Source organism: Denticeps clupeoides, chromosome 15, assembly GCF_900700375.1.
Source record: "Denticeps clupeoides chromosome 15, fDenClu1.1, whole genome shotgun sequence".
Lineage (NCBI taxonomy): Eukaryota > Metazoa > Chordata > Actinopteri > Clupeiformes > Denticipitidae > Denticeps > Denticeps clupeoides.
The window spans coordinates 15,070,921-15,098,484 of NC_041721.1; the positions used below are offsets into that span (position 1 = coordinate 15,070,921).

Genomic DNA, 27,564 nt, shown 5'->3' on the forward strand with positions numbered 1-27,564 from the left:
TCTATTCTTATAGCTGGTTGGTTTGCAATTGAACAGGTCAGGTCTTTGGCTGATGCGATATTTGGTTGGCAATCCGTGCCAAAAAATATATATATGGGTAAATGAATGGAAAAGATAATTATTCAGCTTTGAACCAAAGCTATGAGCATAAGTATCCAGTGAATGTGCGTCTCACTAGATCAAAACCAGAGTAGTGCACTGGGTCAGAGCACAAGGATGTTATCAAATTGGATTTGCCTTCATCTTGTTAGTTTCACTGCCAAGTCGAACAAGACTTCCTTAAAACCCTTAAAGTCACTGGTAGGAATATGTCAAAATCAATTGCACTGACAATAACCGTTTCAAAAACAAGTTCGAGAATAAATATTCCAAATAACAAATAGTCTTTAGCTAGATGGCTTTTTGTTATGTTTTAGAAACTTCAAGCCAAGAAGCTTGATCGACCGCAGGCTTCTGCTGTCTGCGGATGCAGTGGCACTCAGGCACCGCTAGAGGCGCCCCTGCGGTTCGCCCCTGGTGGTGGAGTCGGCGCGGACCGCTCCAACATGCGGGTGTCATTACTGTGGTTATGTCGGTTGAATGAAATATAACGCGTATGACTGTGGGGGTCATTTCGGAGACAGAAAAGAGAGAGAGAGAGAGAGGGGGGAAAAGAAGGGAGACGTCGGAAGAAGTCACCGGATTCCCGTTACCGACTCGCGACGGTGAATAACAGACTCTGACTCATACGATTCGGCTGAGGAAGAAGTTCGGTCGAAGTGCGAGAGAAGGAGAGAGACAAGACCGGGCGTTTTTTTTTTTTGTTTGTTGTTATTTTTTTTAACACTTTGTAAATTATAATATGAAAAAGGACCAGACCGAGACACTGGGTTTTGCTCCTCAAAAAGACATCGTCTACAACAAACTCCTTCCCTACGCAGACAGACTAGACGGCGAGTCCAATGACATCTTGGCGAAAATAAAATGCAACTTGGGTCGGGCAGTCCAGCTCAGGGAGCTGTGGCCCGGGGTCTTGTTCTGGACGAGGAAACTCTCCACGTAAGTACGGCGCCGCCGCCGCGGAGCGTTCGTGCCGTCTCGTCGGGGAGAAGTATTCTAGCGGGCCAAGTTTACGTCGGAGGCTACGGCTAAAGCACCAGGCCCCCATTCCCGGACTAGCCGGGGGAACCGAGCCTCGGCCGTTCCTTCCGGCCTTAAAAATGTCATGCCGACCAGCCAACGCGCCGGCTAACCGGACCGGTGAAGACGGGAATGTTGTTAGCAAAGCCGCTTCTGCCGACTAGCTGGCTAACTAGCCGGCTAGCCGGGACCGCAAGGCCGTGGTCCGGTCTGCGGCTGGCTGGCTGGCTGGCTAGTTACGTCGCGTTAGCGTCGTTTAACTCAACCGTCAATTAAGGCAAAAGATGTTCATTTAGACCGTCATGCTTTTAACCGGCGGCCGTTCCGGTGTTCACCGGGCAAAATAAAACGTGCTCTGCGTGTCCCTTACGGAACGTTAATTTATTCCGCAGGACTCGTGTTTACCTGCCCTGCCTGACAAGTTCATTTCTTTATTATTTACGTGCGTTTTTCGGTTTTGACAAGGACCTCAACATTTCAAAATAAAAGTCACGGGGATTGCTTCTTTTTTTTTTTTTTTTTAACTATAAATAGTTCAAATGTGACCTGCAATAAGTCCACCTTGAGTTCACATCTATAAAATGGCATGGAAAATTTTCGCTTTTCATTTCTATATATTTCATTATGTCATCTGTTTTTTTTTTTTTCACATGAGGGGGTTTGATACCATTATTATAAATAACAGTAATATATTTTAATTGTGTGCCTTTACTCCACAACTAAAGCAATGGGAAATGTTTTAAATACACACTAACCAATATTACTTTGTAATATTGTAGCTGTAGTAGCACGAAAGAGTATTTATATAAAAATGTTATTTGTTCAAATGTAATTTTTTTTCATCACAGATACCTTCGTCTGTATGGAAGGAAATTCAGCAAAGAGGATCATGTACTCTTTATCAAGCTTTTGTACGAGCTGGTTACCATGCCACACTTGGAGATCAGCATGATGCAAGGTTTCGCACGGCTTCTCGTCAACCTCCTTAAGTACGCCATCTAAACACTCAGCAGAACCACACCAGCTACATTTCTCTACACCTACATTTCTCTGATTGCTTTCTTATAATTCCTTCTTCTCATAATACAGGAAGAAGGAGTTACTGTCTCGGGATGACTTGGAGTTGCCATGGCGACCTTTGTATGACCTCTATGAGAAGATCCTTTACTCCAAAACTGAGCACTTGGGTCTCAACTGGTTTCCGAAGTACGTCAACATATGTGGCACCCATTCCGCTTGTGGCGGTTATCAGGTTATATGGACCTGCAGATTACGGTCACCGATCAACTTATTTTTTCTGTGCCTTGTCATTACGATATGCCATGTCACATCAGCGTCCAGCTAATGTGGCCAAAGGATCATTAACACCCCAGAGACAGTCAAAAATTGTCAAATTGTTGTGTGCAACGTGTGCTGTGCTGCAGTGTGTCACAATGACAATCACTTCACTTCTGTGAAGTCCCATTGTTTCTCCTGTTGCATATTTTGTCTTTTAATTATAAAGTACATGTCAGTTAATTTGTTGCCCACAGTCATCTGCGTGTTGGTTTATGCTTCTTTCCTTCTCTCATGCTTAGTTGTCGCGCTGAAGCCACCACTAAACAAAAAATGATAAATTATATGAGAAAGCGGTAAGCACAGCAAGTGTTTTTTTTCCTGTTGTGCTTTAAGAAGCAAGTTTCGGTGTTAATTGCATGTGTTCTAAATGGGGGGCAATGAAAACAGCCAATTAGTTAAAAACCCAAATCTTCCATGAATTATGCTTTTATACTTCTTCATAAGTGGCATACATCTTCTTTGTCAAACACGATTCCTGGTGGCTCAGGGCTTAATTTAAATAATGTGCAGATTTTCCTAAGGATGGGTTTGTGACCAAAGTATTTAGCTTAAATGGAAATTATGTAATACGTTCTGATGCAAAATACACCTCCAGGAATGGCATTTTGACTGCTCTGGTGTGACGTCGGCTTGCTAATCTTTCTCCACTCACAGCTTCTCTTTCTTATCTCATATTTCCTCGTTGGTGTTTTAGTACAGAGCTGTGTGGGCACAGCATCCCTTCTTGAACTTGGTTATCAAAGCAAACATATAGCCTTTTGTTGAGCGTAAAGTAATCTGACAAGCGTAGGCTCTGCCCTGATCTGAAACCTTGGTTTAAATGCTCCTTTAATGCCACTTAAGGGAGCTTGGGTCACGTGGTCTGTCCTGGGTTGTTTCCTAGTTTAAAAGCTAAAGGTCGCTGAGTGTGTGCCAGATTTCCCATTGGTGTCTGATGTCAGCAAGCTTTCTATTTAAATCCAGGTTCTCGGCCATGCAGGCAACGGTTGATTTGTGTAGGTAAAAGTCATCTTCAATGTGGCAACGATATCAAAATAATAATCAGTGATTCTTTATGCAGTAGGTCTCTTTTTTTTAATTAATTTTTTTATAATAACTTCAAGGAAAAAGTTATTTTTCCAGAAACAATGGAGAAGTAGGGTTTTTTTTTGTAGTTCATGGCAAAAAGGTTTTATTTATTCGTATTGCCCATGTAGACTCACAGTGGTTTTGTATTCTGACTCCTACTGAAGTGAAGAATCCACTGTTGTAGAGTCACAATGCAGTCATGAAGACATTATAACACGTTGATTACATTACTACTGATCATTTTTCATCTCAGCTTTTTGAAGGTATTAATCAAATATTTTTAAGATTATCAGAAGTTGAAAGGCCAGTTTTGGTTTTAGGATCACCCTATTAAGTCATTTTTATTAATTAATAGACGTTGAGAGTTTTTATGGTACGTTGGATAACTTGGCATGCTGCCCCACTATTGTCTCTACTGAAATGTTAGAAATTTCGAAAAATCGCTTTAGTTTGGTCTGTGGGATTTTCTTTTTCTTTTCCTGCTTTGCACATGGTCTAATTGCATCCCATCTCCCCCACACTGCTGGGCGCATTCTCACCAAACACATTTCACACTGATGAACACATGGAGATCTGAATAACAGATTTTGCTTACCCTCATTTAATTTCCTCTTTCCTTCATGTTTCAGCTCTGTGGAGAACGTCTTGAAGACCTTAATTAAAAGCTGCCGACCGTAAGTATTTTTTTCTCCACAGTTTTTCTAGAGGACGTTAAGCAGTTGCATTTTTAAATATATGTATTCAAATATATATAGCTTGAATTTCAAGCTATATTTAGCCACGTCAGGAAAGGATTCCCACATGAGGTGAATCAGATTTTCTTCTGGTAAACAAGAGAGCCATGCAATTGGGCCATTGTCAAGTGGAAAGCACAAGCATTTTGAGCTGAATAAGCAATGCTTTGTCTCCAGACTACATTCACACTGCCTGTAGGCCAAACGTTTTTGGATGACCAGCAAAAAAAATATATATATATATATATGTGTGTGTGTGTGTGTGTGTGTGTGTGTGTGTGTGTGTGTGTGTTTACAGGTATTTCCCGGTTTCAGCCACCCAGGAGATGCTGGATGAATGGCGGCCTTTGCTCTGTCCATTTGATGTCACCATGCAGAAGGCCATTAGCTATTTCGAGTTGTTTTTACCCACCATTATGCCCCCAGAAGAACACGGCCAGGGCTTTATGTAAGTTTGCTGTAACATTTTTGTTACAACATTTAGTTACAATAATTACACAGTACAGTCCCTGATAAAAGTCGTGTTGCTTGTGTACAAATTGACGCTGAAATATATTTCTAATCAAGATTTTTTTTTTATACAAGAAAATGGCTCATTTTATTCCCAACAGCTTTTGTAATAATGTTCCAGTGCAAAACGAAACTGTCAAAAAGTATTCTAATATTCAAAGCTTGGTAAAGCCCATTGAGTCCAATTTTGACAGAGTGTTGTCGCCTTCATCTGTGACTAATTATGGATCAATTAGGTGTCAGGTGTATAAAAAGAAGCCTAGTACACTAGACCTTCACATCAACTGCAACTAGACCTCTGCAAACATGCCTGAGATTCACCCTGAGACTAAAGTGTTGATTACCAAGAGGCTGAAGACCAGATCCACTGCTGATGTGGCAGACATCAATGTGTCTTAGCGTCAAGTACAGAAGATATTTAAAAATATATATAAAAATATTTGAAGAGACTGGAAACGTTTTTGACAAGACCATGTCAGGCAGACCCTGCAAGACAACTGCTTGAGAGGACCGTTGGTTGGCTCAATAATCCAAGGCCAGCCCATTGTCCACCACAGCAGAGCTCCACGAGACCTGGTCACCTGAAGCCCCTGTGTCAACCAGAACAATTTGTTGGATTCTGTCTCGGAATGGCTTCCATGGTTCAATCAGTGCCCAGAAGCCAGCACTAAACAAAAGACAATTGAAAAACCGTGTGGCATTTGCCAAGGCCCACAGCCTTCTTAAAGGATGGATGCTAGAAAAGTGGCAGAAGGTGGATTTTTCATATGAAACCACAGTCGCCGCAAATATTGTAGGAGACCTACTGGAGCCCACATGGATCCGAGATTCACCCAGAAAACAGTGAAGTTTGGGGGCAGAATAATCATGGTCTGGGGTTACATCCAGTATGGGGGTGTGCGAGAGATCTGTAGGGTGGAAGACAACATCAATCTCAGCTACCTTTTATATTCCCAACCATAAAAGAGGCAAGATTCTGCAGCAGGATGGTGCTCCATCACATACTTCCATCTCCACATCAAAGTTCCTCAAGGCGAAGAAGATCAAGATGCTCCAGAATTGGCCAGCCCAGTCACCAGACATGAACATCATTGAGCATGTGTGGGGTAGGATGAAAGAGGAAGCATGGAAGACGAAACCAAAGAATATTGATGAAATCTGGGAGGCATGCAAGACTGCTTTCTTTGCTATTCCTGATGACATCATCAATAAATTGTATGAATCCTTGCCAAACCACATGGATGCAGTCCTTCAAGCACATGGATGTACTACAAGATATTAAATTTGGATCTCACAGCACCACTACTTAATTTGCTGTCATATTTTTGTATTTACAGTAAATTTGTTCAGTTTCTGTATAGGCGACAACTTTTGTTTTGCCAAAATTTGACCTTTCTACCTGATTAAATGATAAAAAAATGTCATTGAAAATAATTCTTTTCAATGCATTAAACATAATTTGGAAGGGCTATTTCTAACACCAATTGATTTATTAAAGGTCAGGTAAATAGCAGGTGTTTCTACAAAGTAGATAAGCGACAAGACTTTTGTCAGGGACTGTAGTTACACAGAGATAACCCTGGAAGTGAAGTTTAAAATGGTTTGAGTATTTTTGGTATGGTGTGTTTGAAATGAACTGTTAAACCCTGATATATTATTTAGTATTGCTGCACGACCTGGGAAAAAGCCATATTCTGTTTACAGAGATCTGAGAGAGGAGGTGGTGAACTTGGAGAACTTGGCAGATAATATATTGCCAATGTCCACACACACACACACACACACTCTCTCTCTTTTATTTTATATATATATATATATATATATATATATATATATTTAATTGTAATAGTTCTCTACTTCATTTCATTTGTACTAAGACTGATCAGTAGTTATCAGTATCTTGAAGGAAACTTTTTGTAGGTGTTTAATTATTTCTGTCATCCAGAATATGATCTTTAGTGATTGTTTTTATGAACAGCTGTTATAAAATGAGAGGAACCAGCTCTCACATATGCTACTTCCTCATTTGGTATTATTTAAACCCACACCCATCAATTCATCACATGCACAGACATCTTTAAAAGATCCAGTTTTCTTACTTACTTTATCTATGTAAATCTTGAGGATTCCTACATTAGGGAACAAGCCCCACACTTTGATTTTACTTTTTTTTTTTTTTCTTACATTTACGGCATTTATCAGACGCCCTTATCCAGAGTGACTTACAGTCAGTAGTTACAGGGACAGTCCCCCCAGGAGGAACTTAGGGTTAAGTGTCTTGCTCAGGGACACAATGGAAGTAAGTGGGATTTGAACCTGGGTCTTCTGGTTCATAGGTGAGTGTGTTACCCACTAGGCTACTAAGTACCAAGATGTTTCTGTAATAAGAAAACATTTATTCTGTACTTTTCATACTCTGTTTTACAGGCTCTGGTTTGATGAACTAATGGGCCTTTGGGTCTCTGTGCAAAATCTGCCTAGTTGGGAGGGCGTGAGTATAATTTTTATACCTAATTGTAATTGCGTAATGAACTTGTTTTAAATCAACCAGGTTACTCTTTATATGCCTTTTGAAGACCAAGGACATAAAATATATTCGTGGAATTGTATATAGATGAGCTGTATCTTTCCTCCTACAGCACCTTGTTAACCTGTTTGCCCGACTGGCAAATGACAACATTGGCCATGTGGACTGGGATCCTTACATTCCCAAGGTGGGAGTGTTTTAGCATTATGCCATTTTCTGTGGAAGTTATCTGAGGTGTAATCTGTCTTCTGGGCATTTACAGATTTTCACACGGATCCTGCGAAGCTTTAACCTTCCAGTGGGCACCAGGCAAATGGTGGTGTCGCGCTATGTGTCCAACTCCTATGACATAGGCCATGTGGTCGTATGGATCTCCTCAATGCTGGTTGGTCCCACTTTTTTTTTTTTTTTTTAGAATTTGAAACATTTGCACTAGTGGCCTGAAATTCTCTGCTATCATTACGCTGACTGCACCATTCCACTGTTTTTTTGTACGTGGGACCTTTCTGTGTTGGTAGCATGTTGGTTGAATGCTGAATATCAGCAGCAGCATGTTTTGCACGTCAGGGTCACCAGTAGGGAAAGAGTGGTCAACCGCAACAATAACGAATAAAAATCCTATGGCTGGGATGTTGATACTAAAGGTTTAACTTTTTAGTATTTTTTATATTTTTTTCTTTTGTTTTTAGAGAGAAATTGGGGAGCCCTTTAATGGTAAGAATGGCATTTATCGATACTAATCCCAATATTTTTCCGAGACAGGGTGGTCCCAGCAACCGGGCCCAGAAGCAGCTGGATGGGCTGTTCAGCAGCATCGCCTCCTTCTACCACCCCTCTAACAATGGCCGCTGGCTGGTAGGTGGTCTAACCTTCTTGGTAGCAGAGGTCTCCGCCGTATACTCTGGCTAATAGGGCTGAACCATTTATCGAATCTTAACCAAAACCGCAACTTCTGCAGTTATTTTTGCAACCCCATCATTTGAGCGAGAGACTGGTGCCGCGATGATGCCCTGGGTCGTTGGGGAGGCAGGCAGAAAAGGGGTGGTGACTGCAGTGGGGAGACCTGCCATTGCGTACCATGGTGGTTGATAGTAGAGCTGCGTAAATGACAACGTTGCATCACCTGCACGAAACCTACTTGCAGCACGAGCCATTCGTTTTGGGCAAGAGCACAGAGCACACTGCAGATTTTCTGTGGAACTTAAAAAACTTCTAAATTCCAGTTTCCAAAAAACAAGGCCTTAAATATCATTAAAATGACTAGTAATCCTTAAACCTATAGTCTAAAGGTTTTAAAAATACTGCAGACCCAATAAATAAAATATAACAAGCCTTGAATCTTTCAGTAATCTGCAGGTTGCAGCGAACTTCCAGGTTTACGGTGCAGCGGGTCAGTGCCCGATCAGTACCACTGCAGGTGCAGAACCCATTGGGCAAGTCGTACTGATTGTGTACTGACAGGGCACATGTAAATGACCAGGGGCAGTCCTAGCCTGTTTGGTGCCCTGTGCAATAAAAGTCATTATGATTTTAAAAATCACAAAAATAAAATCCTGTAGGGACTGCATGATAAATTAAGATCAAGCATAGTGTTATTTACATATCTCCATCCATTCATATAATTGGATATAATACCCTACCATACCTGGTATTTCACTGGCTTTATGGGTGTGACAGAAAGACTACTTTCAGTAGAATTGCCCAGATAGTTTTATCTGGTATATGGTTATGCTATATGTTGATATACTTGTAAAAAACTTCATGCTGCAGTGCCTTTGCTATAGACACATTACCATTTCAAAAATTAAAATTCACATTAAAATTATAGACCACAATATGTATTATCTATTGTTAAATTTATATCACAACATGAATTTTATGCCATATCGCACAGCCCTAGGTGATGGCACCAAACAGACCGTGGGCACAGCAGTGTACACTAGGAGAGTGGGTTTAGAAAGAGTTTGTACTGTGAATCAGTCCATCCAAGGGGACCTGCAGCATAGAAAACAAAGTTCTGTCCTCTTCACAGTTCTGTGCAGCAGGCATGAGGGCGCATGCAGGTGCCATGACAGTTAATCACATGTAAATCACATGATAGACAGTTATGCTAACCAACTAGATGTCCCAAGTTAAAGCCACGCCCACTTAAACATGAGCAAGGAAACTCAACTTGTGGTTTGCTAGTTTCAGCATTGTTTAGCGCACTTCATATTTGATAAATTCTGTAAAATGTAAATATTTCATTCAAAGGGTATGAGAGTTTTTAATACACATAGTATAGTGAACAGACAATCACAATCGCAATATGTCAAATAACCTCTTGCAATTAATTTGGTGCAGAAATCAGTAGGTGAGAGTTCTTGGCCTAGTTAACCCAGCACAGCATGCCTTTAAAGCTCCCTCTCACTCCATTCCATACATTACTTCTGTCTGCTCTGTCATCTAGGGTTTATATTCGCTTTCTGAATATGGCCCGGCTCAGCTGGGTTTGTTTACGGTGCGCATGGCCCAGTGAAAGGCTGGACAGTTGCCATTCCAGCAGCTCTCTGGCATTTGTTGCGCCGTACCCTCAACGCTCCCTTAAAGGCTCTAATGAAGCACTATGTCCAGCTTTCATATAAACAGGATCAAAACAGTACTGAGGTTGACTCAGCAACTGAATATTATGGCGAAGACCCTGAACCCTTCAATTATTAATTTATTTTGTGCTTAATCAGGGCTCTAGAGTGCGACCAATTTGGTTGCACATGCAGATCTTTTTATTTAATTTACCTCGTTTTAATTTCAGCTCAGTAAAGCACTTTAAGCACCAACGCATTTTCAGTAAGTTACCTTTCTTCTAGAATTGTGCTTCAAATATGAAGAACTTTAAGATAAACAGACCGTTTAATCATTTAAAAGTCAATATTGCCTATATGGACAGTGATTTAAAAAATTTGGTGCACCTATTGGTGCAGCCAGTGCGAAGTGTTGGTCTAGGACCCTGTATATGCATTTCAATGCCCACTGATTTAACTGACCACTGAGCAGTTACTTTTCTGGTTTTGTACAGCTGTACCAAGGTTGAGAGCATGGACCACTCAGTATATTGATGTATTTGGGATGGCATGCTGAATTGACATATGCATTCCTGTTAGTTCATTTGGCAGCCCCATCTTCTTATCGGCAAACCAGCCCTATAGTGTGGTGACTAATTCCAGAAGGCTATCAGTTTTGAAAAGAGGTGCTTTATTGTGAAACACAATGCCAAACCCTGGTTCCCCTTGCGAGAAGCAGCTGGCCAAGACAGATTAAATATCATACAGAAAAATAATTAGCTTTCTAGTCATTTTAATAAGTAGCACATATGGACTGCGTGCCACCTTTGTCACCTTTCTGGGCGTGACCTCCATCTGACACCCTTGATTAGTATGTTCGTGCTGTGTAAGGCAGTAACTTCCACCATTAAGTTTGATCACTGGGCGTAGCTGACACCGGACCCCAATTCCTAAACTGCCTGACCACATGATGCCATCCCACATGCTTGGAAAAAAACCCAGGAATTTAACCAATGAAGGCTTTAGTTATTCTGTTACCTTGCTAGCTGGTACCATTATCTAAATCCAGAGACTCTCTTACACATCTGCACAAAGTGGACCCGTCACCCTGTGCCACTTTTCTGTAAACAGGGACATTTTTTTCTGAAAAACAGTGTTCCTATCTGGTTTTTAATCTACTAATTAAAACATAGAGTGTGTTATTTGTACCGTAGTACAGACCCTAGGTTAAGTTACAGGTGTTACGTCTTACATGTGGCCTGTACTGGGATAATGTTTAATATTCAATTGTTATAACACAATGTTTTTGTGTGTGTGAAAATAGGATCTAGGCACCATCTGGTTTTCCCCTCAGATCTTTTCAACCAATCCTCTACTCTCCTCAGTACATAATACACATGCATGTGACTGATCAGTATCACACCTCTCATATGGACCTGTATATAATCAAGTGCACTATTCATATGACTGGTAAATAAAACAGTTATAGAAGTCAGTCATGTTCCGCAATAGGTACCCTGTGCTCACCGGATGTCTCTGCACGTTAGCAACTTTAACTGTAACCCCGCTTCTGTAACCCCTCCGCTACATTGAGTTGTTTGTGTTTGAACTCATCTGCCACTCATTTTCCTCTCTGTGTTCTGAAAGCTTCTGTTTGGCCATTTAACCGTGTTTGACGCTTCTTTCTGATCTGTTTTGGTGTCTGTCTGGCTGTATGATTTTTGTCTGTGATTTTTACTAGGCTGTTTAAGTGTGGTCTGCCAGTCTCATCAGGCTGTCTCTCTGTGTGTCTGAGCGGTCTTGTCTCCTGTGTGTATCTGTCTGCCTGGTCCAGATGAAGCTAATGAAGCTGCTGCAGCGTCTGCCTGCAAGCGTGGTGCGGCGTCTGCACCGCGAGCGCTACAAGAAGCCGTGCTGGATCACTCCGGTGCCTGCCAGCCACCGCCTGTCTGACCAAGATGTGACTGACTTTGTGGAGAGCATGAAGCAACCTGTCCTCTTGGCCATGTTCAGCAAGACCGGAAGCATGGATGCTGCGCAGGCGCTGCAGAATCTTGCCCTCATGAGACCCGAACTGGTCATACCACCCGTACTTGAGAGGTGAAATCTGAAACTAAGCTGCAGGATAATAAACGCATTTTACGTTCTTGAAATAGATAATCTATACATTTAAACGTTTTTGGCTCCCCATACAGGACATACCCTGCCATGGAAACTTTAACTGAACCCCACCAGCTCACAGCGACCCTCAGCTGCATGATTGGCGTGGCACGTAGCCTGCTCAGTGGGGGTCGCCACTACCCAGAAGGCCCTGCTCATGTTCTGCCGCTACTAATGAGGGCACTGCCTGGTGTGGACCCTAATGACTTTAGCAAGTGCATGGTGGGTAGCCTCAATCCGCTCTAATGAGCATAATTCACAACTTTATGGAATGTTATGTGTATTAAATTAATCTAAAATATGAAGTCAATAATTGAATATTGTACTTTAATAAACATTCTTCTAGATAACATTCCAGTTCATTGCTACATTTACCACCCTTGTGCCTTTGGTGGACTGCTCCTCTGCTCTTCATGAGAGAGAGGATCTGACTGAGGTGAGCCAACTTGCTCAGAGTATAGAATGATTATCCTCCATTTTTACTAGTCTTCTGGTTTACTGATTTCCTGGCTTGCATTTATTTCCTAACCATTCTCAGATGGAGAGGGAGCTGTGCTCAGCCTCTGCAGAGTTTGAGGACTTTGTGCTGCAATTTATGGATCGGTATGTTACAACCAGAGCAGAAACACACATACACAAGTGAATATTGCGATTGCCCCAAAATAGGATTTTTTAAGCGAAATGTCTGTATAAATAATACATTTGGACAATTATTGCATAAAATGACATCAATATAATGAATGTACAGAAAGTCAAAATTTTTGCTTTAAAGTTAGAACGTTTTTCGTTCACCTCTCTCCAAATTAATGTCTCTGAAATCGTGTGGCCTTTCACTTCTTGCCATGGATTAGTTTCTTGCTGCTATTAAGCCGGTTGCAGATCAAACACAGCAAGTGCTGCTTGATTTTTTTGGCGTGCGTGCCTGAAGCGTGATCTTTTGCTGTGTTCAGCAAACTTCTGTGATCACAGTTGAATTTCTGTGCGTTGTGACTCATTGATGCGCAACCAATAGAAACAAAGCATCGAAGTGGCCCTCAAACCAAGATAGAGCGGAGGTTGATTATAGCAGTTGTTTACAGACATTTAACTGAGAACTTTAAAAGTTATTGTTTAACAACAACATTAGAATTCATACTCAATTTGGAACTAGCCGTGATACCGTTATGAAGTATATTTGATATATCGCCCACCCCTAACTATCTGCAATCGGACAAGCCGGGATATATATTAATCGACTTATCGGATAAAAAAAACAAGAGAAGCATTCATTTCCAACCCTTTATTCAAAAACAGAACTAAAATCTTCAGAAGGTGCACAAACATGTTGCTCCTTGAGCTGTTATAATAACATAAAAATTAACTAACCCAAAAACACACACACACGTATGCTTTCAAATATAGACTTTTTTTTTTTTTTAAATAAAGTGCCAACTGAGCTGCCAGAAAAAATATATATAAAAACTATACAAATTAGAAAATTTTACAGGATTTGTTTGAATTTCATAAGTTCTCTACACTAAACTGTAGACACACACACACACTTAATCTCTCTCACTCCCTTTGTTCAGACACGTTGCATTGAAATGAAAAATTGTGAGCATGTTTAGGCTCGCTGTGCATGTGCAAAAAAGCACGCATAACACGTGTTGTGTTGAGCATGTTCACAGGTGAAGGTGAATTATGGCTCATATGACCCTGTTTCTTTGCTCTACCTCCACTTTTTTTGTTTTGTTTTGGCCTGTCTATGAAGCACTGAATTCTGCAGGCATCAGTGCACAAGACAGACAAAGTATGTTTGCTGCACTCCGCGCTCAACTAAAGTGTTTTTTTTTTTTGTTTTTTTTAAATAATTAAATGTCTCTGCGTCGCACAAACCAATGAATCGATTATGATTTTTTTTTTGGTAACTCTTTTAGTAATCAGTTTTTATCTATTGTTAATCAATGCGTTGTTGCAGCCCTATATTCAATATATCGTCCACCCGTAACTATCTGAAATTGAACAAGTTGCGATACATTGAGTATATTTAATATATATCGCTGAACTCTAACTATCTGCAGTCGAACAAGTGTCTTCGATATATCGCATTTTTTTGCTTTTGGCAGGTGTTTTGCACTTATTGACAGCAGCACTCTAGAGCAGACGAGGGAGGAGACCGAAACAGAGAAGATGACTCACTTGGAAAGCCTGGTGGAGCTGGGCCTTTCCTCCACGTTCAGTACAATCCTGACACAGTGCTCTCCAGAGATCTTCAAGGTCTGTCACGGCCACATCCACACCCCTATTGAAGGCGGACACAACTTTAATGGTGTCCAAGACAACACTTTCACCTGTAACTTCTACTGAAGAATGTGGGATGTTAAAGGGTGACAGTTTGAACCTGGGCTTTGTAGACTTGGGGCTCATCGCTGCCATCTTTAAATTATGTGTGACTGAATTCTTCTGGTAACTTCCTCAGGGGATATCAGCAATTATATTTTGATTATTCTCTAAGGGCTGTGATGTACTGTGTTATGCAGGGCATTCTTACACTGCACAAGGATTGATAAATAAGTCAGCGCATGTTTTTTTTTGTATTTATTTTTATGCAGGTAGCTCTAGAGAAGGTCTTCAACTTTGCAACCACCAACATATTCGAGACTCGCGTGGCAGGAAGAATGGTGGCCGACATGTGCAGAGCTGCCTCTAAGGTACTGATCTATTAATTGCTGCTAGCACATTAAGATAATCCACCAAAAACCATGTATTTACTGCTGTTTTACCATTACAGTGATGCACTTGCAATGTGTCGTTACGGGTAGTCACAGGATGAATGAGCTAATGTCTCAACTTTAACTCTCCTACATGCAAATATATGAGGAAAGAGAGCATCAGGTCTGAAGAAATTCTGTCATTTCTTTTTCTTTATTTCTTTCTCTTAGTGTCATCCTGCTGAGTCTCTCAAGCTCTTTGTGCCGCACTGTTGTACTGCCATCACCCACATCACTGCCAGTATGTATCGCACGTTTGTGTGCAACTTGGTCCCCTCCATTGTATAATGGCAGCATCACACTCCCTCAATTACAGCCCCATTCATCAGAATGTTAGTGGAAGTCTGTAAATTAGTCCATCTCTGTGCTTTCCCTAGATGAAGATGTGCTAAATGAGGAGGAATTGGACAAAGAGCTGCTGTGGAATCTCCAGTTGTTGTCTGAGGTGGGCTGATGTCTTTGATATGACAGTTACAATGAACTGTTTATTTATGGTTATAGAAAGTGGTCATAATTGGCCTTTATTGTCTTGAACAGAGCTTTATTTTTTTTCTATTCCCTCCTACTCCTATTTGCCCTGCTCTCCTCCTCAGGTGACACGTGTTGATGGAGAGAAGCTGCTCCCTTACAGCTCACAACTGGTGCAGATCCTACAGCTAACTCTTCGCCTGCGCTGCAAGCAGGGTTACAGTCTGGCCTGCAATCTGCTGCACCACGTCCTGCGATCCACCGCTCTCACCTACCCTACTGACTACTGTAGCATCCCCGGTGGCTTCCACAGACCCCTTAAGGAGTACTTGCCAATCAAGGTGCTTAATTATTTGTAGAGAACTTTGATCTACATAATAGGATAATAAAAGCAAAATGTTAGAATATTATGCAGTTTTGACTGTCTTGTCATATCGTCTTCCAAGGACTGGGGTCGTGCTGGAGATCTGTGGGACCTGCAAATCCAGTGGCACGTGCCCAGTGCAGAAGAGACAGCTTTTGTGTTCTACGTGCTGGACCTTCTCTTGCAGCCGGAGCTGCAGCGTCTGCAAAGATACGCTCAGGGCCAGCTGGAACTGAGCCGGTAGGAGTTCTGTTCATAGTGGACTTCAAACTCTTGTTTCTCTGAATGCTTCTTTACCCCCTGCCCCCATCTCATTGTTCCAGAGATGATGTTCTGCAGAGCCTCTCTATTGTGCAGCATTGCTTACTGGGAGCTGGGAGCATGCTACCTCCTCTGGATGGACCATTGGTTCCTGGCCTGTTAGTAGCTGCATGCGCACACACACACACACACACACACACACACACACACACACACAGGTTCTTCAGTATCTGAACTTGTATCTGCGTCTTGATCTGTCAACAGAGTTCAGAGCAAGGTTTGTCTGGATGAGACCTGCCTTTACATCGGGGTCGAGTATGGTAGGTTGCACCCTCACATGACTTCACGGCTTTAATCGAATGTAATATTTTAATGGCAAGCCATGTCATTTAATGGTGGTCTCATTACTCTGTTACTTTTATATGATCAGCATTCAAATCTTTATTTTAATACTTATAGTTGATTCAATTTGTGGGCAGTAACGCTGTAATTTGCTCTGTTCCTTTTAAAAGCAACCAAGGACATTGCAGAAAACTTGCCATATTTAGACTTTTAAATTCATGGATTAATTTCTGAGTAAACACACCCAGTGTATTACTGGTTGCAGTCACCACTGCAATTATATTATTCATAATGTACAGATGGCAGGCAGATTTGCAGGTTGCTAGACCTTCAATATGCCTTTTGCCGTATTGCATGACCCTGAATTGTGCAGGGTCTGTTTGTTTCATTACCTTTGACACCAATAAGTCGAGGAATGGAGTGTAAAGTCAGCTACAGACATTGTGTAAAAGCTTAAAAAAGTTTGTCACTGGCAGTGTCCAAAGTATCCATGGGATTTGGCTCAGGCCTTTCATGGTCTTGTATAAATATTTTCCTCAGTTTTAATTAGATGCCTGGTCCTATTAAGCAACTCTGTGAATATTTTTTCAAATGTTCACTGCATTTGGTCACAGCCCAAGGATTTTTTAAAAATATATTTTATCATTTATTTATATATTATTGCCTTGAAATATATTTGTTCTTGTTCAAACTTAATAATAAAAAAAAAAAATCCAAATAAAACGGTCAAATATATATATGTGTGTGTGTGTGTGTGTGTGTGTGTGTGTGTGTGTGTGTGTGTGTGTGTGTGTGTGTGTGTGTGTGTGTGTGTGTGTGTGTGTGTGTGTGTGTGTGTGTGTGTGTGTGTGTCAGTTTGCATGTGTACAGCCTAACGGCACTAATCGCTCTAAAGGTTGCCTGTTGTACTTCATTTGGGGGATAATACAGAATAATGACTGTGAGGAAGCTGAACTTTTGGATTGACTCATATTGTGTTCCTGCTGACAGATGAGTCTAGAGAGAACTACAGAGACGCCATCTGCAGAGTGATGAGACAGCTGCTGCGTGAGTGTCCTCATTCCGTCACCTGCATCACCCATAATTCACCTGGGCAATTCCCCTATCCTCTGTAATTCACTCATTTAGTCTGTTGCTGCTCACCCTCCCTTCTTCTGCTGCCAACAGATTACATTCTGGAACATTCTGAAGACGACACAAAGTCTCTCTTTGCCGTCATCAAGGTGAGTGTAGACATTTGTTGTAGAAGACTCTAAAACTTTGCTTCTTTTTGTACACTTTCTGAGAACATGTATGTCTTTATTGTGTGTGTCTTTTAGATCATCAGTGATCTGATGCATTTCAAAGGCTCCCATAAGAATGAGTTTGACTCACGCTGGAAGAGTTTCACTCTGGTGAAGAAGTCTATGGAGAACAGAGTGAGTTAATCACCATCATTTTCATGACCCCACCATGTGTTGAGTGGCCTGAAGGTGCTGATGGTTTTTATTATTTATTTATTTATTTATTTATTTATTTATTTTGGTTGCAGCTTCATGGGAAGAAGCAGCACATCCGGGCTCTGCTCATCGACCGGGTCCTGCTGCAGCATGAAGTATGTAGGAGAAACCCTGAGAGAATTCATAATTTACTTAACGAGAAATAATTAACATGAGTTGCGGTGTTAACACCCTTGTGAATTTGGAAGGGACCAGCTGTGAAGAACTATTTCTTGAACGATTTGCTGGCTGGGCCTGGTCAGATATGGCCAGTTTAATACGGATTTTTCTGCCCATGAATCATTTTCAATTTACATCATGAATGCCCTTGTGACTTGTGGTTTGCAGCACAAATATCTATCCCTTAAGGCAGGGAAGCAATAAGACGCCACTGTCGCAGTGTTTTACAGTAGCAAATCTGAAATTATCAGTGGAAAATCCTCCAAGTTTGTTAATAGTTCACTTTTGCTTTTAAGTGTGTTTTCAAGAGGGCCAAATGAGTTTACTTGTGCACATGAGTAACTTCATTGTTTTTTTTTCTCCACACAGATGCGTAAACTGTTGGTGGAGGGGTGTGAGTATAAAATGGTTCACCAGGACCTGCTTAATGACCTGCTGCGTCTCTCCACCAGCACCTACAGCCAGGTGAGCACCCTTATAATAAATCTACCTGCTAAAACTACATATGGTAACTTGTGTCTCTTGTCTTTTAGGTGCGAAGCAAGGCCCAGAATGTTCTGTTTACAGCCCTGGGAACGTACAACTTCTGCTGTCGAGACATCACCCCCAGAGTCCTGGAGCTGCTGGAGCCGGGCCGCGAAGACATCACACAGCAGCAGTTCAAGGCACGTTCAGTTTTACTCTCACTCGTTCATTAACACACACACCTTTCCTTTTGTGTTCTAAATCAACCCATTGTTGGGTCATTTCTTGTCTCAACTCCTGCTGTTTCTATTTCCAACCTCATATTAATAAGTATAATGACTAGGCAATGACTTCACTTTTTAGGCTATGCATATTTACATGCAATTATATTTGAATGTATTATTATTTTCACCATTATGTTGAGAATACAGATTTGTTTGAATGATTACACAGGTTAGGATGCATTTAATTGATGTGCCTGTGACTAAAATCATGAGTTCTTAGACATTGTTTTAGTTTAATTTACATCTTCTGCTCCTATAGGGAGCCCTGTACTGCTTGCTCGGTAACCATGGTGGGGTTTGTCTTGCCAACCTGCATGACTGGGAGTGCATTGCTCTGACGTGGCCGGCCATCGTGCGCTCGGGCCTTAGTCCTTCGATGTCTCTGGAGAAGCCCTCGATCGTGCGCCTTTTTGATGACCTTGCAGACAAGGTCCACCGACAGTATGAGACCATTGGCATCGACTTCACAGTAAGCTTTTGGACATAGGATCCAATTTTTCCGATACAAAGAAACACCAGGGATTTTATTCGTTGGTTTGTTTCTCAAACCTGACTGGTGTCTTTATGTATTCAGGTACCTGATCGTATAGTGCAGTTGGGAAACCACTTAACGGAGTCCAGACACCCTTGTCTGTCCAACACAACCCCCACTGACCAAGAGCTGCAGGAAGGTTTCCTCACACAGCAAACCAAAAACATGGAATCCGTCCAGTGAGTTGCCACAACATATGGATCTTATGCTATAAATATGGTTGTGGAAGCATAATGCATTTTGTGGTTTATTCATTCTTTAATTGACCATTTGATTAAAGTAAAATAAATAAGTAAATAATGTAACAATTTTTTTTTTTTTTTTTTTTTTTTTTTAGAAGAGTTAACTATTGACATCAGCCATGGTCTTCTTTTTACTCGTAGGAGATATGAGAAGCTGGTGACGGACCTGTTGGAGTGTCTGGATAACAGGGACCTGTGAGTGTTCAGAACCTGCTAAATTTGTACATGGACTCCTGCCTCTGGTGTCAGTTTGTACTTATTCTCATTTATTTGTACATTTGCATAAATTTGCTTTATTTGTCTGGTTCTGTCACAAGACCTTGGAAATTTGAGCACATAGCCATTGGCTTCCTGTCGCTGCTGCTGAGAGACGATCATCCTCTCCCCTCAGTGGCTGTTCTCTTCTTCATTAAGACTCTCAACCATGATGCTCTCATTGTGCGAAAGGTGTGGTTGTGTTTTTCTTCCTAGATGGTATAATGCCACAAAACCCTTTCATTTACTGGATCCAGAAAGTTGTCCCATGCAACACTGATCAGTTGATTTATCTAAGCACAATTTTTTTTATTCTGCTTTAAAGAATCAAACATTTTAAAGAGTTTATTCAGTGAATCATATTTACTCGTTTTTCCCAAAGGTCCACATGCTTACAAAATTTAAGCATTTCAAAGCCCATAATTGTGACTCACTTCTATTTGATAAATTCAGTCATAATTGCTTGAATGACTGTAAATGTACTTTGACTCTCAACAGGAAATAACATTTATTAAGATGCATGAAACAGTCTTCAGGACAGACAAGTGTATCAATATAAACATTTAATCAACACAACATTTTAATGCATTAGTGTTTTCTCAGGGTACAATGATTATATCGCCCTTTCTTTTTATATAAAGGTATTTTGTGATGAAAGTGTGTGTGTTTCTCCCCTTCTCTCCACTAGGTGGCGATATCAGCTGTGGCAGGCATACTGAAGCAGCTAAAGAGGCCCCGCAACAAAACTGCTGTGCATCCAAGTGACATGAGTGAGAGAAGACATTATATTAGACACACACAGATGTGACACTCAAGAACCATTCAGAGAGCAGCGAGCTTTACAGCAAGAGATGTGTGTTTGTCAGGTGGTGCAGAAGAGCCTGCTGGGCTGGTGGCTGGGGACCGACCTGGGAATCTCTGGCTCCAGTACAATCAGAGCAGACTGCCCAATTCCGAGCAGGACTGGGACAACATGCACTTTGTGGAGAAGACCCACTGGGGCTACTACTGCTGGCCAAAGTCAGTTTTCTATGTTCCTGGTTTTAGAACCTAAATAGTCCTACTTGCACATGCTATATTATGACTGCGATGACTTTGTCTTGCAGGAAGCTGATGCTCTATTCACCTTCGAAAGAGCAGCCGCCAGACCTCGTACCAGAGGAAATGAACGAGGTACACACATGTGCATTGGTTTTAATTTGATCAACAATATGTAATGGTGTGTACCTCCATTTTTTTTCTTAGTCCATGTGAATCGAACTCAAGTTCAGTTCCCCCCTTGGTGCAGTTTGTTTGGTCCGGTGAGAATGCAGTAATCGCCCCCCAAAAAGGTGGTCTCAGTCCAAATCAAAACTGTAGTCATGTTGTTTTTACACTCAACGTCCTATAAGATGAATCACGGACAGAGGCAGAGCCTCATAGACATTTGGTCTGATTACTACATACGTGCAATTTTACAAACATGACCAATAACCAGAGAAAATTCATACGTGATTTGAAGCGATGCATTTTGGATTTTTCCCAGTGTGAAAGGAAACCAAACCAAGTGGAAAATGATACAATGTTACAAACGTGCAAACAGAAATGGACCAAAGCAAACATACTAGAAGTGCACAAGAAGCCAACAAGTGCTTTGCATGGGAACTCAGAGCGGATGAGAAAAGGACAAGCATGTCAAATGCTGAAAAAGTTGGATGCCTTGAAGATTCTGATTTTATGAAATGAAACATTTAGCTTTATTTTTTTTATTTGCTCCGTAAGGCCTGCTGGGTTCACCATTTACTGCATAACCTCACATGTATGATGTCATTGTTGTGTGACTTTTGTTACTGTTCCAGTTGTTTGTGTAGTGGAGAATCCACAGAATCACAAAAGGCATTTCTTTGTCCCGTCACAGAGAGAACGCATCATTTACAACTACTTTTCCAACCCTGACTTCATTAACCAACTCATCAAGTTCCTGTCCTTGGAAGATCGCAAGGGCAAAGACAAGTTCAACCCACGCCGGTTCTGCCTCTTCAAGGTTTTGACTCTGACTGGTCTTCCCATCATAATGAGTTCAAACAGAGCAAAGTAAAAGTAAAATGTTACTATTTTTCCTAATGTCACTCGCAGGGGCTTTTCCGTAACTATAGCGACACCTTCCTGCCCGTGCTCATGCCACACATGGAGCGTCTGGCGGCCGACTCGCACGAGAGCACGCAGCGCTGTGTGGCTGAGATCATTGCTGGCCTGGTGAGGGGCAGCAAACATTGGAGCTTCAAGAAGGTGATTCCAACTTTACCTTCATTTCCAAAATATGCTCAGCCCTGAATATTTTTTATTATTATTTATTTTTGCATTGGAATATATTAGTCTGCATCTGTTTTGTAGGCGGAAGCTCTGTGGAACTTCCTGATTCCGCTTATGCGCACAGCGCTCTCCCACATCACCGTGGAAACCTATACAGACTGGGGCACCTGCGTTGCCACAGCGTGTGTAAGTAACCCCGGCATCCTCCATACTGCTGATTTAGGCCTGCCTTTTTTTTCCCTGTAACTAGTAACCTTGTTCATTGTCATTGTCACATGACCCCCAGAAATGTTGTTGGGTAATTGAAACAATTTAAATATGTCTTAAACAGGTCCAAAATTTCTAGCTAACTGCTACCACCATATAATGGGGTTGCCATTCAGATATTATCATGTTTCTAGAGTAGAATCATGCAGCCCTTATTGTAATTTGGGATTATTTTATGTGTAATAGGAGAGGTATTATTAATCAGTACCAATTTACGTTGTTATTTTCTTCTAGTGCTCTATTGTCTGTGTGATTATCTCACACGACCCATGATCCCCATACAAACTTGTTTGACCCTGCAGGAGAGCAGAGATCCAAGAAAGTTGCATTGGCTTTTTGAGATGCTGATGGAGTCGCCTCTCAGTGGAGAAGGGGGGTCATTTGTAGATGCTTGGTGGGTGCATTATTTTCCTGTGGTTTATTTATTTATCCATTGTATGGTTTCATTGGGTCCTTTAAAAGGATCCTCCAAGGATTTTTCAAAATTAAGGCCTTAAGTATCATATCGCCCATAAAAAAAAAAAAAAAAAAAAACAAAACAGCACTTGAAATATTGGTAGTCGCCTCCTAGTAGCTCGCTGCAGTACAGGTAATATTAGTCTAACATTGACAAATACTAAAAAAAAAAAAAACAATTTGGAGGGAATATTTAATATATCAAATACTAATATTTTACTTAAGATAAAACACTATTGCTATTGTATTTTGAAGAGTATCTGACCTTCACAGTGTCTGCTGAGGTTAAAGGTTCACAGACCAAACGTATCCAGCATGGCATTGCTCTTTTCTACTGGATGCGCAACATGCAAAGCACGAATGACATGGCAAAGCAAAAGCACGGCAAACCGAGCCTTTGCAGACTCCACGGACAAAGTGTTGAACTTTGACCTCTGCACGTTGTGATAAATTAACGTGCAACCAATAGAAAGAAAGTATTGAAGTGCTGCCCAAACCAGGATTGAGAGGATGAAGATATAGCAATGATTTAAAAGTTAATTAGCGATTTAATTAAACCACATGCACGACAGCAAGTTGGTCTACTGGAGAAAAATGTGGGAGGGTGTAGGTCTGTCAGGTGTGTTTTGACCGTGAACCCTGCTTGATGTTGGCAGTGGAGAAATATCACAATACATATAGGCCTGCTTTTCAGTTTGTTTACTGAAGTTACGAGGTATAGTTATAAAAAGGCATTATGTGGTGGGATCGTGGGGGTGCCGTTAACCATGCCTACTTTTTGAGCCCGCAGCATGGAGCAAAAAAATCAAATAAAATCCAGTCCGATTATTTTAATCCCTGTGTATTGATCTTATTTCTCTCTGTGGCCCAGTCATCTGTACGTGCTACAGGGGGCTTTGGCCCAGCAGGAATGGCGAGTTCCTGAGCTGCTGCACAGGCTGCTGGAGTACCTGGAGCCCAAGCTGACCCAGGTGTACAAGAACGTGCGTGAGCGCATCGGCAGGTGAGGTGTCACCGAGGGACCAAGGCACCAAATCTTGCCCTCATCACTTCACTTATTCTTCAGCCGGGTCTTTGCTTGTTAATTCCAATTGTATAAATCATATAATTGATGCAGATGTGATAAGTCTTGTTGCTTGTGTAGAAATTGACCTCAAGTGCCGCTGAAATATATTTCTCAAGATTTATTTATTTATTATTATTTTTTACAAGAAATGGCTCATTTTATTCCCAACAGCTTTTGTAATAATGTTCCAGTGCAAAATGAAACTGTCAAAACGTATTCTAATATTCAAAACTTGGTAAAGCCCATTGAGTCAGTTTTTTGCAAAGACATAAGTGTTGTCGCCTTGTCATATGAGCTTCATCTGTGACTAATTATGGATCAATTAGGTGTCAGGTGTATAAAAAGAAGCCCAGTACACTAGACCTTCACATCAACTGCAACTAGACCTCTGCAAACATGCCTGAGATTCACCCTGAGACTAAAGTGTTGATTATCAAGAGGCTGAAGACCAGATCCACTGCTGATGTGGCAGACACCATCAATGTGTCTCAGTGTCAAGTACAGAGGATAAAAAAAATATTTGAAGAGACTGGAGATGTTTTTGACAAGACCAGGTCAGGCAGACCCTGCAAGACAACTGCTCGAGAGGACCATTTGTTGAAAATCCAAGGCCAGCCCATTTTCTACTGCAGCAGAGCTCCACGAGACCTGGTCACCTGAAGTCCCTGTGTCAACCAGAACAGTTTGTCGGATTCTGTCTAGAAATGGCCTCCATGCTCAAATCAGTGCCCAGAAGCCAGCAATAAACAAAAGAAAAACCGTGTGGCATTTGCCAAGGCCCACAGCCTGCTAAAAAGATGGATGCTGGAAAAGTGGCAGAAGGTGAATTTTTCATATGAAACCACAGTCACCGCAAATATTGTAGGAGACCTACTGGAGCCCACATGGATCCGAGATTCACCCAGAAAACAGTGAAGTTTGGTGGCGGAAAAAAATCATGGTCTGGGGTTACATCCAGTATGGGGGTGTGCGAGAGATCTGCAGGGTGGAAGGCAACATCAATAGTCTGAAATCTTAGCTACCTTTTATATTCCCAGCCATCAAAGATGCCAAATTCTACAGAGGATGGTGCTCCATCACATACTTCCATCTCTATATCAAAGTTCCTCAAGGCGAAGAAGGTCAAGATGCTCCTGGATTGGCCAGCCCAGTCACCAGACATGAACATCATTGAGCATGTGTGGGGTAGGATGAAAGAGGAAGCATGGAAGACGGAACCAAAGAATACAGATTAACCTCTTTGTTATTCCTGATGACTTCATCGATAAATTGTGTGAATCCTTGCCAAACCGCATGGATGCAGTCCAGTGTAGCCCGTGCTGCGTTTGGTCTGAAAGCGGCTTTAGATTTTCTCCAATGAGCAGAAAAACGGTCTGTGTTCAGTCCACGCTTACCTGAAGTCTGAACCAGGCATTTCTCTGCCGTGTGTGGCTTCATCCCTGGTGAAGCATGCAGAGAAAGGCGTGCATTTAAAGAACTGCCAGTATATACGACTGTTACGAGGTGAGCGTGAACTTAACGCGAGTTTTTCTGCTCATTGTAGCACCTCAGTGGTCAATTAACCCCAAAATGTGGCTAGACTACTTATTTTAGAGGTTTAGTAATATATTAAATGAATCAGAGAAATATACACAAACAGTACAACGTAGGCTGAACCACACATTAATTCTTCATGGAATTTATAAGGGAAATGTTGCCATTATTCTAGCATTTTGATTGGTTTTCATTTCCAACATTTTCTTTAGTGTTCTGACTTACATCTTCATGATCGACGTGACTCTTCCACACACCCTGCCCACACGATCCCCTCACATCAGCCAGTTCACCGAGCGGGTCTTGACCCAGTTAAAGCCCCTGATGGAGGGAGACGAAGAAATCCAGAACCACGTGCTGGAGGAGAATGGAATTGAGGAGCAGGATGAGAGAACGCAAGCAATCAAGCTCCTGAAGACTGGTAAGCGGGTGGGAATCAGCTAGTAGTTCAGATGCTTTTTGCGGTTTTGTGTGTGTGTGTGTCTCTGTGTGTGTGTGTGGTTAATGTTTTTTTTGTATGTTCAGTGCTCAAGTGGTTGATGGCCAGCGCTGGACGCTCCTTTTCTACACCAGTACCCCAGCAGCTCCAGCTCCTGCCTCTGCTGTTTAAGGTGCAACTTCCCTTCATGTCATGTTTCAGAGAAACAACATATGATTTTCTTTTTTCAGTTCTCTTTATTAAATAAATATTTCTTGTAAACTCCCGCTTTTCAGATCGCTCCTGTGGAGAATGACGACAGCTACGACGAGCTGAAGAGGGACGCCAAAACGTGTCTGTCCCTGATGTCACAGGGGCTGCTGTACCAAGATCAGATCCCTCTGGTGCTGCAAACACTGAATGAGGTGAGAACTAACAGCGCCAGGCTGGTCCTTGAACAGGTTCCTCTTCTGTACTTTATAATGGCGTGTGATGTACTGTTTTGGTAACGGAGCGTGTGTGCGTGCAGATTTCAGGCAGCAGCTCCTGGCACGCCCGTTTCTCCGTGCTCACCTACCTACAGATCATGGTGTTCTACAACCTCTTCACGTTGCTGGACATTGAGGAGGCGGTACAAGATGTCAGAGCCCTCGTCATCAAGCTGCTGGAGGACGAGCAGTTGGAGGTATGGACACACACACACACACGGAAATTTCTGGACATTTTATTCATGGTTCCTCTTTCTCAGGTCAGGGAGATGGCAGCGACCACCCTGAGTGGCTTCCTGCAGTGTAACTTCCTCTCCATGGACTCCTCCATGCAGACACATTTTGAGACCCTCTGCAAGACACGACTCCCTAAAAAGAGGAAGAGAGACCTTGGCGCAGTCGTGGACACAATCCCTTCTGTTGGTACGAAGACGCGCTGTTTCAGCTCTCTGCGTCGGTCGCTGTGCATTACGTGTCGTCATGCTTGTCATATGAAGTATGAATTGAGAATGTCGGTCTGTGTGCTGGTAGATCTGGTGCGGAGACATGCTGGTGTGCTGGGTCTCGGTGCCTGCATCCTTTCCAGCCCGTATGACGTCCCCACATGGATGCCTCAGCTCCTCATGGACCTCAGTGCGCACCTTAATGACACCCAGCCCATAGAGGTGAGTACTTAAAATAGAATGAAATAAGCATTACACAACTCTTAATATAAAAGACTAACATTGGGCTAGTATGGTAATTAATGAATGGAAAATGCTACATTTATTGTAAAATAAATACTGCAATAAGCGTATTACATTTCATGAGGAGGGTTTGAGGACATTTTTTGAGGAGTCCAACTTGGCAACTCTAAGGTCCCTTCCACATGAGAACATTTTTCCTTAAAAGGGGAAAATTTCTATCCGATCTGGAACTGCGTTTCAGCAACCCAGAACGGTTATTTTTGAAAAATCGGGTTCCAGATCAGATCCTGTATATCCGTGTGGACTGCAAAGCGGCTTTTTTATGGAAACGATGATTTATTAGCCCAACCCCAAACGTGTCATACCTACAACAATGGTTGGTAACAACTACACAAAATCCTCTCTACGGTGCATTTCTAATGGAAAGACCAGGCTGGAGAACAACGGCATGTTTAACTCACCGCGGAGGAGAGCGAGGAGTTACCGCGCCACCTATGTGGAGGGTTTTTTGGAGAAAAGCGTTCTCCTGTGGACGGGGCCTAGATTGTCTGTCTGTAGGTGCGTGTACGTGTGTAAGATTGTTCATGCGCCCGCACGCTGTTGTAGATGACCGTGAAGAAGACTCTGTCTAATTTTCGCCGCACCCACCATGACAACTGGCTGGAGCACAAACAGCAGTTCACCGATGACCAGCTGCTGGTGCTCACTGACCTGTTGGTGTCGCCGTGCTACTACGCCTAA

General features: G+C 42.0%; 1 protein-coding gene across 2 annotated transcripts; it reads left to right on the forward strand.

Moving 5' to 3' along the window:
- The first annotated feature begins 841 nt into the window (after positions 1-841).
- On the forward strand, positions 842-27,564 carry psme4b (proteasome activator subunit 4b). Of its 2 annotated transcripts, XM_028954145.1 has the most exons (47): positions 842-1,038; positions 1,968-2,108; positions 2,209-2,325; positions 2,697-2,750; positions 4,155-4,199; positions 4,558-4,707; positions 7,197-7,260; positions 7,409-7,483; positions 7,559-7,681; positions 8,059-8,151; positions 11,671-11,936; positions 12,032-12,218; positions 12,343-12,432; positions 12,535-12,599; positions 14,102-14,252; positions 14,588-14,686; positions 14,918-14,987; positions 15,124-15,191; positions 15,340-15,555; positions 15,661-15,818; positions 15,902-15,997; positions 16,104-16,159; positions 17,172-17,228; positions 17,349-17,404; positions 17,501-17,599; positions 17,713-17,775; positions 18,209-18,304; positions 18,373-18,504; positions 18,848-19,057; positions 19,163-19,299; positions 19,504-19,557; positions 19,680-19,809; positions 20,306-20,387; positions 20,484-20,637; positions 20,724-20,790; positions 21,515-21,640; positions 21,733-21,885; positions 21,991-22,095; positions 22,479-22,570; positions 23,504-23,635; positions 25,444-25,652; positions 25,757-25,842; positions 25,946-26,074; positions 26,179-26,334; positions 26,398-26,560; positions 26,669-26,802; positions 27,430-27,564. In XM_028954145.1, the coding sequence occupies exons 1-47, from the start codon at positions 842-844 to the stop codon at positions 27,562-27,564; spliced, it is 5,538 nt and encodes a 1,845-aa protein (XP_028809978.1). The 2 variants fall into 2 exon arrangements, with proteins under 2 accessions (XP_028809978.1, XP_028809979.1); XM_028954146.1 differs by lacking the exon at positions 2,697-2,750.

What these genes read in the sequence shown, in the direction of transcription:
- psme4b (XM_028954145.1), top strand. Translation starts at nt 842, where the DNA reads ATGAAAAAGGACCAGACCGAGACACTGGGTTTTGCTCCTCAAAAAGAC. An exon ending in ATAAATTATATGAGAAAGCG is followed by an intron (nt 2,751 to 4,154) that starts GTAAGCACAGCA and finishes TTCATGTTTCAG; the next exon opens with CTCTGTGGAGAACGTCTTGA. An exon ending in GTGCGTGAGCGCATCGGCAG is followed by an intron (nt 23,636 to 25,443) that starts GTGAGGTGTCAC and finishes CATTTTCTTTAG; the next exon opens with TGTTCTGACTTACATCTTCA.